Source organism: Convolutriloba macropyga, chromosome 3 (assembly GCF_964194025.1).
Source record: "Convolutriloba macropyga chromosome 3, txConMacr16.3, whole genome shotgun sequence".
Taxonomy (NCBI): domain Eukaryota; kingdom Metazoa; phylum Xenacoelomorpha; order Acoela; family Convolutidae; genus Convolutriloba; species Convolutriloba macropyga.
In genome coordinates, this window is record NC_134470.1 from 17,559,051 (window position 1) to 17,576,479 (window position 17,429).

General features: G+C 36.1%; 1 protein-coding gene across 4 annotated transcripts in view; it reads left to right on the top strand.

The window, feature by feature from the left end:
* LOC142336910 (uncharacterized) overlaps positions 1-14,599 on the top strand; it is a 71,863-nt gene extending 57,264 nt beyond the window's left edge. For all 4 annotated transcript variants that reach the window (XM_075385890.1, XM_075385892.1, XM_075385891.1 and 1 more), the window contains 4 exons: positions 9,559-9,646; positions 12,829-13,021; positions 13,966-14,073; positions 14,424-14,599. In XM_075385890.1, the coding sequence (XP_075242005.1) occupies positions 9,559-9,646; positions 12,829-13,021; positions 13,966-14,073; positions 14,424-14,432 (398 nt within the window). In that variant the 3' untranslated portion in view covers positions 14,433-14,599. The remainder of the gene's footprint in view (positions 1-9,558; positions 9,647-12,828; positions 13,022-13,965; positions 14,074-14,423) is intronic.
* Positions 14,600-17,429: the final 2,830 nt, after the last annotated feature.

Here is a 17,429-nt window from a genome sequence, read left to right on the forward strand (position 1 = left end):
ACAACTGAGGTGGTGTCTCGATGCCGATGTCGAATTTTGATTTCCCCTCGCTTTTGTTTTTTGATGTCGTTGCTGTGTTTGGCAATCTTTATCTCAGTTGTCTGTTCATAAGGCGCAGGACGCCTTTGTGCGTACGTCCAGAGATTTGTAGATCTTTCAGCCTTGGTGCCAAACTTTGCCAGATCACTGTCTCTGACTTTGACTGGCGTTCGCCCCGGTTCATTAATTATGGTTGTCGTGGGGGAGGATTTAGTGACGAACGAACCGGGTTTTAAAACTTCATAAAGCCCAGCAAGTTGTCGTTTCGCCCTCTTTTTGTTTGGTATCTTTCTGGCCAGCTTCACACTTAATGATTTTTCTGTTCTCGGAATGGGGTTCCTAAGTTTGGGGTGGATTATGAACCGCGATTCCTTGTCGTCTGAGTCGCGGTACCGGAGGCCTGCGTCTTGTTGTTCTTTATTCATAGCCGTCTCAATTTCCAGATCGCTTCTCTCCGGGTTGACCCATCCAGCATCATCGAGGTATTTGGCTACAGGAACTGTATCAGCATCTAAATAGTGATTAATAATTTTTTCATATGTTAGATTTAAACTTGATGGACATGTGCTAATATTACGCAACGGAGTATTCACCAGACGACCAAAATGAGCTTCGAATGGAGTTATCTGTGTTGTTTTCTGTCTTGTTATTCGTAAGTCAAAAACTATCTGTTTAATTGCTTTAGATGTAGAAAATGAATCTTTATTTTCAGTTTTCATACAGGATAACCGCCGTTTAATTGTCTGTACCATTCGCTCCACTAATCCAATTGCTCTATGGTCTCCGACTGGCGCATCGAGAATGTTAATGTTATTTTCATTACAATAGTTTGTAACTTGTTTACCTACTAAACAAGTAGCTTGATCTAGGCGGATTGTTCGCGGTATTCCATGAGTATAAGCATAATCGCGGAGAAATTTTACATTTGTCCCCTTTGCATGTTCAAAAATTCGAGCTGTTGGATACTTTGAATAACTATCTATACATGTCAGAAAGTAAATATCTTTATCTTTATCATTTGTTATCGGGCCCCCAAAGTCAATTTGAATTTCTTCATTTGGTTCTTGACAAGCCTTGTGAGGATACCATTTAGATTTTGGTATAATAGGTTTCAAATTCTTACCAATATCGGTACACGGACCGCAGTCTGATGCTTTGGCGAGAATCTCTCTATGCATATATGGCCACCATGCATACTGAGATAATGAAATCATGCCATAACTACCAGGGTGGGTCATGTGTATGGATTCCAGTACCGCGTCCTTTATCGAATCACATGAAGGTCCTTCCAGAACGAATATATATAGGGGCTAACTTCCTTACAGCGGTTCTCGTCGTCTTGGAGGACACAATCTCTAATTTCTTTTAATACTGCGTCCTTACTTGTTAGGACGGCTAAGAAGAATTTTGTAAATAGTTGGTTTAAGTTACTTTCAAAAATTTCCTCTTTGGATAATTCAATGTCTTGTATTTCGGGTGATGATGAAATTGGGGTGTGAATGTTAGGGCTTGTACTGGTTGTCGCTATAGGGGTGGATTGGGTGCGGAAAGTTACTTTGGGAGCAGTAGTAGGAGTTGGGGGGTTAGATTGAGGCACTTCTTTTGCGGACATTGTTATGTGGTTCACTTTATTTTCTGTTTTTGCGGCTGAATTACAATTAAATTTATTTGGCTGGATTCGTGATGCGGATGCAGTAGTGTTTTTAATCAATTGATTTGCAAGGCAATTAAAGTTGGAAATGAATTCAGAATTGTAATTGTTTACTTGTGCTCGAGGAATGAGTGGATTAATTGAGGTATTTGAGTTATTCGTGCTAATGTTAGCAGGTTTGCAACCGTGGACGCGCGTCATGTTTACTTGTTGGTTATAATTACTGGTTATGTGCCGCTTTTGGAAAGGAATTTTATTCGCGTGACTAAATAAAGATGTAATTGCGTCGCGAATACGGGAAATTGTTGCTACCATGAATTCCTCATCGTATTGATTGACACTTTTAGCGTTTTGATTTGGTTGACGCGAAATATAATCAACTAAACCCATTCTGGTACCAGGAATATGTTCGATGTTAAAATCAAATGGTAACAAACGATCAATCCATCGTGTTAATCTACTGTTGTAGGATTTATTAGAAGGGTGTGATTTTAGAACTGAAAGAAGTGCTCTGTGGTCTGTTAAAACTGTGAAAGTCTTCCCAAATAAATAATATTTAAAATATTCAATGGCCCACACCACCCCAAGTAATTCGAGTTCATTTACACTATATCGTTCTTCGTTGCTATTAAGAAAACGAGACGCAAAAGCTACTGTTTTCCACCCTTCACAATCTAATTGTTCAAGCTCAGCGCCTAAACCTTGGCGAGATGCATCGCATTTGATTCGCGTTTCCAGTGTTGGATTAAAATGAGTGTTTTCCGTAGCGTTTGCAATAATAGTTTTGATGTGTTCAAAATGTAATTGATGAGTTTCATTCCAAATAAATTTTTCCTTTTTCTTTAATAATGGCCGAAGGGGATGGCATATTTTGGCAAGATTAGGTATAAATTTGCTTAAGTGATGAACACTACCTAAGAATGATCGTAATTGTTTCAATGTTTTTGGAGCTTTGATTTCCGCAATTGCCGCTGTTTTAGATTCTATAGGTTTAACACCACTTTGTGAGAATGTGAAGCCAAGCCAATTTATTTGATGTTTTGCGAAATGACATTTACTCAAATTATTTCGGAGGTTATCGGATTCGAGTTTTTGGAGACATTTGTACACGTATTTGAGGTGCGATTCCTTGGTACCTTTGCCAACTACAATTATGTCATCCAGAAAACAGTATCTGTTAGTTAGTCCAACCAATGTGTAATCCATTGCCTTTTGAAACTCAGCCGTCATATCCGTAAGGCCATAAAATCCCGTTTTAAAACGATATGTGCCAGTTGCATCGCCGCAGATGATATTAAAATTGCAATGACGTGCGGTATCCGGATGCAGTTTTAATTGACTATAGGCATATTTTAAATCAATCGTTGAAAAGTAGACATGATCTCCTAGGTTTGAATTATTAATATGTTGTGAGATTGAATCGATAAGACTATCTATATTTGGCATTTGGTACTTGTTTTTGTGGATCGCTTTATTTAATATTTTTGAATCAAGAGCTAAATTTACAGATTTGTCCTTTTTGACCGTGATTACAATGGGGGAAATGTAGTTTTTATCCGAACATTCTTGTAATTTTTCGATGTGTCCTTGTTCAGAAAGTTTCTTCAGCTCAGCAGATACTTTGTCTAGTAAATTTATAGGAACACGACGGCCCTTTTGGTGGGATGGAGTATAGTGTTTGTGGAATTTTGAACGAACTGTATGTACTTTGGACTTACCAATTCTGGAGATTAGATCGGGATAATCAAAAGCAATCTGTTTTTTGATTGGGCAATATTCTTGATCTACCTGATTAATTGTTACATTGTTACTTGATTGATGTATTGAGAGTCCAAGAGCTGGAAACAAATCTCTACCCAATAGAGAACGATGTCCGTCTGCCACTACTTGAATTTCTATTGGATTTGCGTACCAATTACTGCTTTGAATTGAAGTTTGAAGAATGCCCACCGTATGAATAGGTTCGTTTGAAAATGTTTTCATTTGTTTAGGATTCGCTTCGCGTATCCACTTCGGTTTTGAATCATGAGAAATGATGGAGTTTGCCAAGGATTCGTTTATTATTGTGCATACGCTGCCCGAATCCACCAAAACATTTGTTGATGTTTTACCAAGGATTACGGGAAGATTGATTGCATCCACTGAAGTTGAGGAATCTGTTGAAGATACTGCTGCTACACAATTATCTTCATCTGAAGAATAGTTTGACTCCAAAACAGGATCAAAATTAGTCGAAATCTGATTGACATCTTCATTTTGATCGTCCTTTTCTACGTTATTGACCCGCGGTTTAGGTTTTGGGTAGGAATTGGGATCTTTAGGTTTTCGGCAAACTTTTGCGAAGTGGTTCTCAATACCACAGTTATTGCATCTTTTTCCCCGAGCGGGACATTTATTTCGGTGGTCAGAGGTCCAATTGGATCCACAGAAATGACAGGTTGTTGGCTTTTTCCGTGCTGTTGTATTCATATTGGAGAAAGGGGTAGCATTTGCGATGCGCATCCGTTGTACTTGATTAACAGTTAAATGTGACTCGGTTTTGCTTGCATTCATTTTTAATTGGTTGAGCGTACCCATCTCGATATTGATCGCTATTGCCAATGTTTTTTCCGGGTCGACTGTTTCCTTAAGGAGCTCCTTTTGAATGATTTCATTTTGCATGTTTGCGATAAAGACGTCCCGGATGATCGTGTCTCCTTTATCTCCAAGGTCACAGTTTTCCGAAAGTTCTTTGAGATGTCCATAGAATTTCTCAATAGGTTCTCCCTTTTGCTGTTTTCGGGTGAGGAAGAGGTATCTATCGAAGGTTATATTGTGGATCCGAATGAAGGTTGTATTGAGAATACCCCACAGATCTTTCGTTGAAATTGTTTCAAGATTGATGGTCGAATTCTTTGAGTTGAATACGCGCCGACCTTCCATGCCTAAGCTCAAGTACATCAAAGAGGATGCTTTTCGATCACATAACTTCCACGGTTTATCACCGCAAAGTATACCAACTGCTGTAACTCGTTGACACTGATTCTTCCACGCTGTTTTTGCTTGTTCCTTGCGGGTACGTCGGTCTCGCTCTGATTGTGCCGTCGGGTTGTCAACTGCATCTTCATATGCTGGTTCAGGAGGTAGGAGGACATGGTCTGGGGGGTCCAATAAGAGGAGATCCACTTCAATTCCTTCTCGGGCGAGAATTGCGAGTTTCAATTGTATTCTCCAAAACTCCCAGCGAATTGGAGGTTCTAGTGTTGCCTTTTCCCAAAAGGGTTGAATTCCAAGTGGGGATTTGCCGCTGTCCTTTGTCGCTGACTGCGCCATGTTATACTTAATCGTATTGAATACTTTAGGATTCGCGTTGCGAATACTTGTGTCGAGATTACGATAGGAATTGCTAGGCGAATACACAATAACTTGTGTAATACGAATTCTGATTATTGGAGACGCGGCGCGAATCCGTTGTTAAGTCTAACTTAAGATTATGAAGAGCGTTTACAGAGTAACTTGAATTCAGATAACTAAATGAAATTATGATTACTTATGATAAACTAGTATGAACAAAATATGAAATAATTTAGTAGACTTACGGGAATATTAATATAGGTGAATAAATAGAAGTCATAACTTTTAGTTATAAAACGCATGATATAATTATAGATATAGAGGATAAATAATTTAGTACACATAGGAGTTTCGATATATAATAGGTATCCATACGTATCACACAACTGTTTGAAAAAAAAAACAATTGTAAAACATTTGTAGTCTCAATTCGATTTTGCCGCCAATAAGGCTACAAATTTTCAATTCAGCGTATCCACTGTTGCGAAAGTAGCCAATTGTCTGTGGATATGGAAAAGAACCCGTTCGAATTTCATTTTAAAGAACAAGTGTTGTTTTCCACTGTAAAATCAGGTAACAACCTAAAGATAGTTTGTAATGGTTACATATTTTTTCGAATTTCATAATGAATTTGGTAACACATGAGGCGGACATTTTTCATGAGATTTTATAATCGCTTCGAAGCGAAAATTGGAAAGGTTGTTTTAGAGGTACTATTTATTTATGATCCTGGAAAATTATTTAAGAGATTTGGTATTAATATCCGGTATCTCGTATCCCATTGACGGAAAACAAATTTCTAGAAAATGACATTGAAATAAAAAATCCAGGTTGCAATTCAACAATATTGAACATCGCATTTGATGTGAATTCGGTACTAGTTTTCTGGTTAATTGTAATAAATTGGTTCATTGTAGTGATTAATTGTAATGATTAATTGTACTAGTTTTCCGCTAACAGGTGGTGTGCTATGGTATTTTGGGACTGGCATTTTTAAAATCAAATAACTCCTGGGGATAAGGAGAATATTGGTTAAAGATTTGGTCGGCCAGACTACAAAACAGTTTTTGAGCTACCTCAGTTCTCTATGATCAGTGAACTGTGCCGTGCTCCATATTTTAAGTCAACAAGTGCCAAAATTTCCTATTCATTAACTTCTTCGGTCTTTAACTGTTATTGAAAAGTTAAGGAATCAGAACGAAGACTACGCTTTAAGTGCTTGGTTCTGAAAAAAATAGAAATGAACCCGATCAGTTTCAATTTTTTGAATTTCATTTTTTTAACGATTAGAAAGTACGTGTCAACAAGTTCCGGAAAAATTTCAACAACTTAAAAATGTACGAATGTTTGTGGCTCTTTCTCAGGTTACTTTAAACAGTTACGTTTCACTTTCAATTGCAATTTTTGCCAAAATCAATTTTCAATTGGAACAGCTTTAATAGAAGTTTCGTTTAATCTGAAATTTTTGTTCAACTAAATTGAAAGTGTCTCGAAGGTACCTCTTACAACATGAACACTTCCTTAATTTTACAAGCACAAGGATTAAAAATGCACTTTCAGCAGAATACCAGCATTTAGTAGATAAGTGTGGAAAAATTACTTTGCTATTTCCTACTACAATTACAAATTTCGTTTACGCTTAAACCCTTCCGCAGCCTGAAAATCGATGTTACAAAAAACATTGAAATTTCTAGGACTATATGTTTCATCGTCAATTTAGACAATTCGAGATTTTTCGGATGAATTACATAATTTCTCTTGGGTCTCAAGAACATAGTGTTGCATTTCTGTACAAAACATAATAAACTTTTACTGGTAGTAAACTTTTGATGAACAAATTCAATATCTTTTTGAAAAGTTGTTTGATTTTTGTCAACGACTGACCATATCTCTCCCGCTACATTAGAAAGTTTTGTTATTTTTATATTTTTTACTAGACCCTTGTAGATTGACCTAATGAACAAAAAAGAATTTAGAGTCGTCAATTAGGAAATCAATTTCCAATTCGCGCAAAAAAGTGATAATTTGGGAATTCGTATTTCTCCAAGGAAACACAAAATACTTATCTGGTAAGATTTATACAAACTTATACTATTATGTACTTTAGTGTCACCATAAATATTTTTCATGTCAATTTTCTATAGTATAAGTTCCCAGAATTATTTCTTTTGTATTTTATTTAAAATTTACGAAAGTTTGAAAGAAGTCGTAAGATATCCACATAATATGACAAAAAATTTGATTTGTTTGATGCTTACTGGATATATTCAGATATTAAGTTTTGCGATTCTCAGAAAAATTTTGGATATTCATTATACAAATCTTGCGAAAACATTCCAAAACGGAGCTTTCAAATTAAGTACCTATTCTCAACGAACTTGTACCATTTTACTAGTTGCTTTTCGATTGAACCTAACTGAAGCTTGCCAGAGAAGAAAGTATTTCCTAACAACTATTGTTAGTACAATTTCTAAATCATACGATTCCTTTCTAAAATTTGACTTTTTTATTATTAGAGAGAAACGAGAGAAATCTTATAATTTATAAGGTTTATTTCAAATTCTTTGAAATATTTCTCTACGACAGAGTACCACAACATTACGAAAGATTTCTTGTCTGGAAACAATTCTTTTTCAGACAATCAGTTGTGAATTTGAGCTCCGCGAGAGTATTGAACAACTTCGAGAAAATCGCCGCTGAAATTGCCCACATTGGCATTAAGTAGAATCTCAAACCTCCCAGTGCACCAAATCTAGATGGCATATGGGAGACGCAAGTGCGGCTTTTTTAAACGAATACTTTACAACGGCTTCGGTACTCATCGCCTAACTGATTAAATTTTGAACACTATTTTTTGTCTAGTCGAATACGCACTAAATCCACGCCCTTTAACGTCCCTTCCGTCGCCGACCCGACCAACCAAGGTGCAAAAAACCTAATCTTTTTCCCCTTGGTAAACAAGCTACCGCAATTCCGTCCGTCTTTGGCGTAGATGTTTGATAACCGTCAGCGGTACGCCCCTGTACAGTCATAAGCTAACGCTATTTTGTCAGGTTGGATCAAAGAGTACGTCCGGGCACTGAACCGACGTTCTAAGTGGCAAACGCTTGTCGAGCAACACCAAAAGAACGGTGACTTGGTTTGTGTATTTGAAGAGACCAACCCTACTGCTCTGATCACCAACTCCGTTACGGTGCCGACAGCGTCGCAAGCTCCGCTATCTTACGCACATCCACCGGATCGCTCGCCCGCCCCTTTGTTAAATTGGTACCTGTTCTCCCAACATCTTCTTCAGGGCCGCACGATTATACCGAGTGAATACAAAGCGACCAATTATTGACCTAATAGATTGGAGTATTCTAATTACGGATTTCAATTGCGTGGGTAATTGCGTCTAATGTACTCAGATTGATCGGAAAATGTTCTTTTAACGTAATTTCAAGTCAACCTTCTCATAAAATCTATCAAATAAGGCACGAGTCGGCTCTATTTAATTCAGATTTTTGGATTAATCGGTGCAAAATGGTGACTGGTAATGAAAAGAATCGTGATCAGACAAAATACCGGCCAAATGTGCAACAAAAATTTCCGTCTAAAAACCACTTGTTGGTCCGGTCGTCGTATTCTTAATACGTTGCTTCATGTTGATTTATGAACACGTCTTTTTTGATCGACTGCTACATGATACGTTTGAATAAGTTGAATCTAAACAAAAGAGTGTTTTATCACCTTCATCAGCTATTGTATTTTTTCATATAAGTTTTTGAAAAACTAAAGAGGATAAAAAACTTTTCTTTTTCCGAAATTGGGGTTCAAGAACCGCTTTCTAGAGAAATTCTTTCCAAATTTTGCAATTAGTTTGCTCAAGATAACAGGTCTACAATGCTGTTTTACTTTTTTTTAGCAATTTTCAAAAACACAGAAGAATCATATGAAAAATTTGGAAGCGTGCGTAGCTAATATAACAAAGGGTTATCGGTAACATATTCCGTCAGTTGTACTAACTGTAACTAAATTAATGGTTATGATCAAAATTAGCCAGAATTTTGTTAGGAAAGTTCAAATCGTACTAATTTAGCATGATGAGTAATTAACTAATATGTAGGCATTTCGTGAATGAAAATTAGTAAGGTCTTACAATTTTTTGTAGGCGTTGATAAGAGTTGTACTAAAAACTTTTTTGTTTTTATGACAAGTCCTTGCAAGTTCTCAGCAGGTGGATACTAGTCTCGGGCTTTATAATAAAACATATGGTCTTTTAAACTATTACTATGAAGGCCAAAACGAAAAAAAAATGACTTAGTGCAAATTAGTAGCACAAACCGTTCATAAATGCCATTTTGCAATGTCTAGGATTGTAAGAGCTGACAAACGTTCTTTAAAAAAACTCCTTTATGCATACTTTTACACATTAAAAACAAATATAATTTGTAGTGGACTGACTCACTTTTTTTCTTATGTTTTACAGAACATCATCGCAATCAAAAATGAAACCTTAGGCTGATCGCACATGGCAATGTTTTCGTATCTTTCAGGAAACCCTCTTCCGGCGATGCCGTTCTACGAGCAAAAACACGAGAAAGGTGTACAAACCCATCCATGGTTTAACGAACATCTTGCCAGGTAATGTAATTAAAACACAAAGAAGAAGGCTTGATAATGTGCGTTTGCACATCATGGTCCATCAGCGGTCATCCACATTCTCGGCTTAAATCTATAGATTTAGAAAAAAGGCAAAAAAGTAATAGAGGTTGTTAGATCATGATTTGTAGTTTGAAACTTGATGTATTCTCAAAATAGGATAAACGCATAGGCCAGTGAGGTAAATACCAGTCTGGCTAACTTTTTTCACAAGAACCAACGAAATTTAAATTGTGTATTATATTTCTCATTCAGTTGAAAAATAAATCATCGTTATCATCACAAAAGTTTTGCAGTAGAAAAAAAACAACGCTGTGGTAAAGGAAACACCTAATTGTTCACAAAAGTGAGATTCTAAATTCAGTCAAATTTCCAAATCAGTCTTGAAACACTATGATTCTTCAGGAAACAAGTTTTTTTATCTATTCGCAGTTAAACCCTATTTAAATTATTTAGATTTTGCAATCTCGAAAATATTTTTTTTGAGTGGAATTGCAATTTTTTCAATCGATTGGACAAAAACCCAAAAAAACATGCGACAAAATTGAGGTCAAAAACTCAGCGGCAGGGTAATAGAATTCAGCAAAAAAAAGATCATTGACTTCTTGATGGGTAATACAATGGTCGCATACAAAGTTTGACAAAAGGTTACAAGCACAGGTCCCGAAAATAATTTTAAAATATAAAGAGCTAATATCCCGTTTTAAAAATTTTGTACGGCAAGGCCGATCACTGATAGTCTGTAAAACTTATGCGGCAGAAATTAAACGTGAAACAAACGAGACATAACAAAATTCATTCGGTAGATCAAAATGCGACCGTCGCTCCTTAGTTGCAAATAGTGACAATGTGACAAAAAAGACATCAATGCCAGTAAAAACCAACAAGTGAAGGTATGATTCAAAAACACAAAAATTAATTAAAATAAATGGTTTCTGTTTATCAAATTTAGTTACAAAATGAAACCCCGGAGCTATCATGACTCAACTAGAAATTTGTTGAGACCTCTAATTAATGAGAATAAGCAAGAAAAGAGTAGAATAGATAAGAATAGATAAGAATAGATAAGAATAGATAAGAACAAAAGCGGGCAAAACACAAAAGCGGGCGTTCTCTGTTTCTTTAAATGAAAATCATGCTCGAGATCAAAAAACTCTAAAAAACTAGAACTACTCATCATATTTAATTCTGATACTTCTAATACTAAGGAGCAGAGCAGTCATTTACACAAAAAAATCTCAAGTCAAAAAAGAGAAACGATAAAACTAGACGAAATTCAAAAGAAAGTCAAGATCTTCAAAACAAACGGATTTTCAGTCTCAAAAAAGCATAAAAATTGAAAAAGATAAAGATTTTTTGACGACTTCTAGGAGAGGCAACTCTACAGGTCATTATTACAACTTAGTGATGTTAGCACAAAAAGGAAAACAAAAATAGGCAAAACTAGAAACAGGAGAAAATAAATTTAAAAAATACATGATATCGAAGCCAAACATCGAAGATCAAAAACGAATAGAAGAATAAAATTAATTCACATATGCCTTATTAGAAACCCACACGTGCTCGTCATTAACAAAATCCGGAGATAATAAAACAAAAATAATAGCAATAACGGTTAACAAAAATATATTAACAAAATTTGGCAAAAACCATCTCCAAATGGTATCTTTTCTTATTATTGTGAAAAAATCGGCTGTGACAATTGGTCAAACGATTTGTTGCGTCAAAATTGAGTGTTCGGAGAAAAAAAAACAAAAATTAATTTGGTCGCGAATTTGTAAATTAAAGAAACAAACAGACTCGCCTGTTATCTTAGTCATTCCAAATTTCATAAAAAACATATTACATAAGAAATCAGGCCAAATTTCATCTTAATCAGTCCAAATTTCATGAAAATCTTATATTGCATGAAAAATCAAAGCCCCATGATCACACCCACCCATCGAGACGCCTCCTATGATGCAAACGTGTTGTAATTGAACCTATCCTCGCAAGAAATTTTTGTGTTGTTTGTCATTTTTCAGCCTCCAAATCTTTTTTAAATGAACATAATTCTTTTCAAATGAGCATAGTTTTTAAAAATGACGGCCAGTAATCTTTAGAAAGCATTTTTACCAAAAGCCAAAGTTTATCACAAAAATATTGAACATATTTTTAAAATATCATTTATAATAGCAACTATTCATTTGTTCCACTAAAACGCAAAAAACTTAGAACTTTATTTCGCGTCGGGTTTTGGTTCTAAATGCAAGGAAAAAAACTTGAGGAAGGTAATCTAAAGTTAAGAAGAACGTTTGGAATGTAGTGAAAAGAAAAGACGCTGTAAAAAGTTTTTTCATTTCTCTGTATAATTTTAGGCAAAGCAAAGCATATCCCAATTGTAATCATAACTTTCCATGTCCATTATTTTTCAAAACAAGAAATGAAGAAGTTGAAGAAAATGAAGAAAATAAAGAAATTTGGAGATTGTCTAAATTTTTTCAAAATATCTGCAGGATAGTTTCTACAAAATCAGCAAAGCGAAGTAACAGTAAACAGTCAAAAAGTAAAGCAGAAAAAGAAGAAATTTTTACATCTCCGTAGCCATTTGATAGAAATTAACAGTTTATAATTTGAGGCAAATTCAATTGGAATATATTTATCCTCCTAATTATAGTTTGAACAGTAAGAAAAAGAACCGCTCACTCTCTCCCTCCTTCCATCCCTGGCTCCCTCCCTCCCTAACCCACATCGTAAAAAAATTGTTTTATTCATCATGTGTTCGCAATAAGCTACTGCTTTTGAACTGGGGAACGTTTTGGTAGCTTGATTAGAAGGTGAGATGGGGAACTGCAATTTATATAACAAACCACATGATGCAACCAAATTATCAATTATAGTTCAGCAGACGAAATACCTTCTGTCAATCAGAGCTACTGAGAAGACTCCATTCTCTTATATATAGCGATAGCACGGTTGACTTCAGTCAGTCTATTAGATAGTAGCTACACTATGCACGTAACTCCTCTATTGACTCTGGTCTTATGTACCTTTTTCGCCGTAATAACTAAAGCTTGTCTTTACTGTTTTACTATTTTTGTCCATAATCAACCTGGGAAAAGGTAAATTACAGAAAAATAAAGCCGAGTTTCTGGGATAGTTCATCTATTTTGTGTGCATTGCAGATTGCTTCACATCCCTGAGAAGCTGAAGCGTGCGTACATGCGTGAGTTCCGCAACTTGATGCTGAGGAAGGCACTGCTACTGAAGAGAGTGGTGAGTGAGAGGAAGAACAGATCGAAGGGAGTCGAGATCCAGAGTGTGAAGAGACTGTGGTGGATGGACGATCACCAGACACAGAACCCATTCCATAACTCAGTATGTACTATTATCACCCCTCCTCCCCGAGTTCTGAGTTCGCCTAATGAAAAGACCTTTGAATTCTAGGGGGGGGGGGCAATATTGACTTTAATTAAACTAGTTATGGTATGTTCATAGCAAATTAGGGTTTATCACGTTCTGTTCATAGCAATTGGGGTCGAACACGGTCTGTTCAAAGCAATTGAGGTCGAACCGAAGTCCATCAGCAAGTTTAGGTGGAGTTAGAGTCCAGCTGCAAAAAATGGGTCCAGCTATTGTCCAGCTGCAATTGGGTCAAGCTGAAGTCCAGTTCACATAACTTGAGTCGAGATGACCATAATGTCGAGCTTATGTTTTTCATGGATTATTTGAGTTGACCATTTGAGTTATGATTCCAAGCCTAGACTAGGGTTCCATTAACCTCCCATCCTCCAATTCGTCGTTCTCCAGTTCCACCCTAATCACCGTCACTACCCACCCACCAATCAGAGGTTCGGGTCAGAAATTCTAATGTAACAAATTGGAAGTTGGAAGGATCACCAGGATCTAATCTGTACTGTCTCTCCAATTCATTGTGTACTAAAAACGTCGCCCCGAGCGCACATGCTATATGTTTTTATATAGTAGCGCTCCAAATAGGGTTCATTAATGGAAATCACGGGTAACAAGCGTGTGTGGGTGGATCTCAGTATCACTTAGAGATGGTCAGGGGAAACTGTACAGGAGAGGAGCCATATTGAGATCATGATTGGTCGGGCCTTTCCCCATTTTACCCCCGCCCCACGTTAGTGGTCAGGTAACGTAACTATTATACCGGTTTACCCTAAATATGACCTAATGGGGGATATATTTCACCATAATTTTGTGTGGGGGGGGGGGGGGGTGGGGCTATAATGGGAAAGACCCGATTGCTGACTATGTTTATTGGACCCATGTTGGGAGCCATGTTTGGTCTGTTGCAGGATGCGTCATTGGATACTGAGTTGTTAGTGGGGTGGCTAGAACATGTTTGTCCCACTCTCGGCCTATACACTCTCCGCACCCAACCAGGAACAGCTGTCTTCGAAATCGTAAGACATCCTACATAATCTTCACACCAACTAACTTCCTTTAATTTCCCTTTACTGTATTGTTCATGCGTTTTTCCCTTTCCCTGAAGTGCAATAAAAAATGCGCCGTTTATATTTCACGTTTAAAGAAGAGTTATCAAAACAATACTTCATCATCAAGCATGCAAATAGAGCTCACTGTACTGTTTTGATTCACCTTTCAATCTGATCACAAATGTGAAGTTATTTGCCGCAATTTCTATCATCAGTAAACTTCGGTCTCTTTGACTTGCCCTAATTTTTCCACATGTTTCACGTTTGTAGAATCGTTTTCATTCATTGTTTTAATAAATTAAATCCCGCTATTTCAGAACATGTGACCTGCAAAGTCAGAGAGAGCAAAAAACTTCAGAGATTGACAGCGTTAAACAGTGTTGAGACTCACACACCGGCCAGAGAGAAGTTCAAGTCGAATTCTTAACCCACTTTAACTTCTTTGATAATTCTGATTTTTGATTTAGACACAATAAATTATATTCAAATAATACTCTGAGGGTCATTTCAACACTTTACTAGTACCCAATAGAAAACCCCATTCCCAATTAAGTCTTTGTTAATGCTTCAATCTTAAGACTAGCATATGCAATTCTGATTGGCTAATATCACTTTGTTTGGCTAATATACCTTGCTTTTCAAGCACTTTTGGCTATAATCTAGAAATCCTGCCGGCCCAACTGATACAACACCTTTTCACTTTACATTTTGTTTCAGCTAAAAACTATTGCGCTGTAAAATTATTTGTTAAATTTAGAAAATTATGCATGTCCTAGGAAACATGATTTTTTCTTTGATCGACAATATTTTAAACAGTTTTGGTAATTTTTGAAAAATAAGAATAATGGTTTTAAGAAAGTGGAAGTAATATCGAACAATTCTGTACCTCCAATTGATAGCGGAAGTTTCAAAGTAATCGAAATTTTTTGTATGTGCTGTTCACATTCAATTTCATGTTGGAACTTTTACGCCGCTGTGAAGTAAACTGATCAAAATACGAAATAAAATAGGTTGACATTGAATAAAGAAAGAACGGAGAAAATGATTTTCAGAACTGGCCAAATGTAAATTCCCGGGTCGAGGCGTCAACGCTAAAAATTGCTAAAAAGAAATCAGCGCATTTGTTTTCAATAACATTTATTGAATCTGATACAAATTCACGAGGAATAGAAATGAAGCAAGTGGTAGATGGCTCACTGGAATAAGAAGTTGTTGTCACGCAGGAGGTGAGAGGTTCCAACCCCTGTAAGTGCGTTTTTTTGTAAGAAATCCGGGGAACGCGGTGAAAAAAAATTCCCCGCTAAAAACCGCAAATCCTACGAAATTTCATTGGTTTCACCGCATTCATCACAGAAAAGTGCGGGCGTTTTGCGGTGAAAATTATTTTTTTCACCGCTATTCACCGCAATTCGTACATTATTTTTTCGACAAAACCTCGACCCGGGTTGCATCTACTCACTTTCGTAAACCAGCCGACAATTTTAGATATTTAGGCGTAAATATCGATAATGAATTGGCTTGCTGAAAACAGCTAAACTATATTTGCAGGATGGCAGTGCAGTGAGTTCATTGTACTTGCCATGAAGTCAAAAACCTTTAAGAACTAGAATAAATTTTTTAAATCGCTTGCTCTGATTAACTTACATTTCAGGGCCATTTTTTCCAAATCCTACCACCGCAATCGGTTTATAGAATAAACAAGAAAATCATTTGGGGACTAAAATTTTGTATTCTTAGAATAAAAATACGACGCTGCACGAGATCTGCTTCAAGAACTAAGTCTCTGTTGTAACGCTTAATATCACAGAAAACTTCGTGATCAATTTCGTGAAGGAAAACAAACACGAAAAAAATTAATGTAATCGAAGTCGTCGTAGTTAGCATAAATGAGTGTCCAATTAACAAGGTGTTGACTATCAAATGTAATTTTAAATGGACTAACGTTTCAATTATTGGAAACTGCATTCGTACTTGGAATACGCTCTTCAATAAAAATTTTAAAAAAGCACTTAAACAAGTTGAAGGAAAAATAGGAGAGGGATCACCTAAAAGGCACAAAATCACATATCAAAAAATATTGAATATAGGCGGAAAAATTATTGTGTCTTTTCAATTTCTTGCTATTGCTCTTGTTTCAATCAGTAATACTGCTTTGCCCGCGTTGCGATGTGATATGTAAGAATTAAACTGAAAGGGCTGAAAGTATATAAGGAATATGCTGAATGTGTTGAAAGTTAATTTCTATGCACTGTATGTGCTGAATAAAAATATTTTTAGCACATGTCAACACAATTATTACAAAATTTCAGCACATTTTTCAGCACATCTCTTACATAATTTCAGCACAACCAAAACTCCAGATTTTAGCACTTTCAGCACATTACTTACATAAAAATTGTGCACTCAATTTTATTGCTCAGTATCGCTTATAGCGTAGTATCATGTACACTTTTTCTTCTTTGGAAACTACGAATAGCCACTGATCAATAAAAAACTACGCTAGTTTTTTTGGAAAACGATAATTCACATTTTTGTCAAAGCGAACAATTGAAAAATTTAATACTGTCATTATGACCGACGGAGGGAAGACAATTACATATCAGCAATTTGGTTTCATGCAAACAAGTAAGGCGTCATCAAGCTCTAGCTGCAATAACTGCTTTATCATAAAGTTGTGCCCAGCTCAGTCACTTTCCTTTTTTCCTGTTCTTTTTCTTTTGCAAGACTCAAGGTTTTCTAATTCCAATTAGAAATGCTACAAACAAACGGTTAGCCACTTGACCTGTAACTTCGGTGTCATAAACAACTCACTTCGTACTTATTTCGTTATTTCGTTTTCGTCTGTTCAGCCAGCCACTCACTTTTCAAATTCGGAGCAGAAATTCTTAACAATCAAGACAGAAGAAAAGCAGACTAAATTTTCTCATCATTACTCACACTTAATTAACATAGTAACTTCCTCTTGTACCCTTTTTCTATCTCAATACTTCACTGATTTTTTTTAAAAAAAAAACAGCAAATCTCCTTTAATTTTTGTGCTAGATGCGGTTCGGTTCAGTGGTTTTATTGAACAAGTCAGCTTAGCATATCTATATCATCACTTTGTCATTTTATTAAAAATATTAAATTTATTTTCAGTTGAAGCCAAAAAAAAATTTGTTTTGATTCTTGTTTTCTCTCGCTCTCTCTCCTTACCATTAATTTTAATAATCCTTTTTCTAATAAAGCAGACTCCAAATTTTTTATTTATTTTGACGTTGACCGAATAATTAATTCTCTACTAATATTTCACTGAAGAGAATCTGTACCAAATTGAAACGGGA